The 1,510-nt window shown below is 38.9% G+C and overlaps 1 protein-coding gene across 1 annotated transcript; it reads left to right on the top strand.

Annotated features, from left to right (window-relative positions):
- Positions 1–10: 10 nt before the first annotated feature.
- LOC147820243 (uncharacterized) lies at positions 11–1,503 on the top strand (the record flags this gene model as incomplete). The annotated part of the gene is made up of 1 exon (XM_087173909.1): positions 11–1,503. A coding segment is annotated over exon 1 (1,437 nt), but the record flags the coding sequence as incomplete, so codon positions are not given.
- Positions 1,504–1,510: the final 7 nt, after the last annotated feature.

Raw genomic sequence — 1,510 nt, 5'->3', positions numbered from 1 at the left:
ATAAAGACTGAAGAGAAAGAGGTCGAAAAGGTCCAAGATGCAGATATCAAGCCTGTTAAAGAAGAGATGGAGAAAGAGGCAAAGAAGGACGATATGGCCATTATTGAGCCAACTAAAGATGAGGAGAGGACAAAAGAGACAGAAATATCTGACATCAAAGTGATTGAAGATAAGAAAGAGGAGGAAAAGATGGAGAAGATAGATGTTTCTGCTACCAAGCCCTTCACAGATGAGCAGAAGGAAAAGGAGAAAGAGGTGGGTGAAATCACTGTTGCCGAACTCACCAAAGAAGAAGAAATTATTGGTAAAGATGATACATCTGCTGTTACCATGAAAGACGAAAAGGGGCAAGAGATTTGTAAAGATGCTATCTCAACCATCAGCCTCACCACGGTGGAGGAAAAGGATGCAACAGAGAGTAAAGACGAGATTCTTGTTGCCAAGCCAACCACAGAGCAAGAGAAAAGTAAAGATGATATCTTGGACACCAAACTTTCCAAGGAGCAGGAAAAAGATATGACAGCAAGCAAGGATGATGCTCTGGCCTTCAAACCTACAACAGAAGAAGAAAAGAAGGATGACATAAGTAAAGATGATACTGCTGCTATAAAACTTACCAAAGAAGAGGAAAAAGATGTACTGCCAAGCAAGGAAGATACTTCTCCTGTTAAACCAGTTGGAGAAGAAAAGGAAGAACAGGAAAGTAAAGATGATTCTGTGACCACCAAGCTTACCAAGATGGAGGAAGAGCATGTACTAGTATGTAAAGATGATGATTCCTCTGCCACAACAACTAAAGTAGAAGCGAAAGAAACACTTAAGGATGCTGCCAAACCAGTCATGGAAGAAGAAAAAGAGCAAGAGACAAGTAAAGATAAAGATGTCACTTCTCCTGTCAAACCTGCTATGATGGAGGAAGAAGATGTAATAATTTCCACTGTCACAACATCCAAGGACGAAACAAGCACAAAGGTTGACATCTTTGTTGCCAAACCCACCATGCAAGATGAAAAAGAGAAAGATATCAGTAAAGACATTTGTGCTGTCAAATCAATAGAAGAAGAAAAGGAGAAAGCAGTGGATAAGGAGGACAGCTTAACTGTCAAACCATCTGAGGAAGAAGAAGTGACGATGCAGGATCACAGTTCTGATATCAAACCTGTAAAGGAGGAAAAAGATGCAGACACAATTAAGGAAGAAACGTCTGATATCAAACCTGTAAAGGAGGAAAAAGATACAGTAACAATTCAGGAGGAAACTTCTGATATCAAACTTGTAAAGGAGGAAAAAGATACAGTAACAATTCAGGAAGAAACTTCTGATATCAAACCTGTAAAGGAGGAAAAAGATACAGTAACAATTAAGGAGGAAACTTCTGATATCAAACCTGTAAAGGAGGAAAAAGATACAGTAACAATTCAGGAAGAAACTTCTGATATCAAACCTGTAAAGGAGGAAAAAGATACAGTAACAATTCAGGAAGAAACTTCTGATATCAAACCTGTAAAGG

The sequence above is a fragment of the Seriola lalandi genome, unplaced genomic scaffold (assembly GCF_002814215.2).
Source record: "Seriola lalandi dorsalis isolate HSWRI2012SDOR001 ecotype SW California unplaced genomic scaffold, Sedor1 jcf7180001975423, whole genome shotgun sequence".
Lineage (NCBI taxonomy): Eukaryota > Metazoa > Chordata > Actinopteri > Carangiformes > Carangidae > Seriola > Seriola lalandi.
The sequence above is the reverse complement of the archived record's forward strand: the minus strand, read 5'-3'. Positions and strand labels throughout refer to the sequence as shown.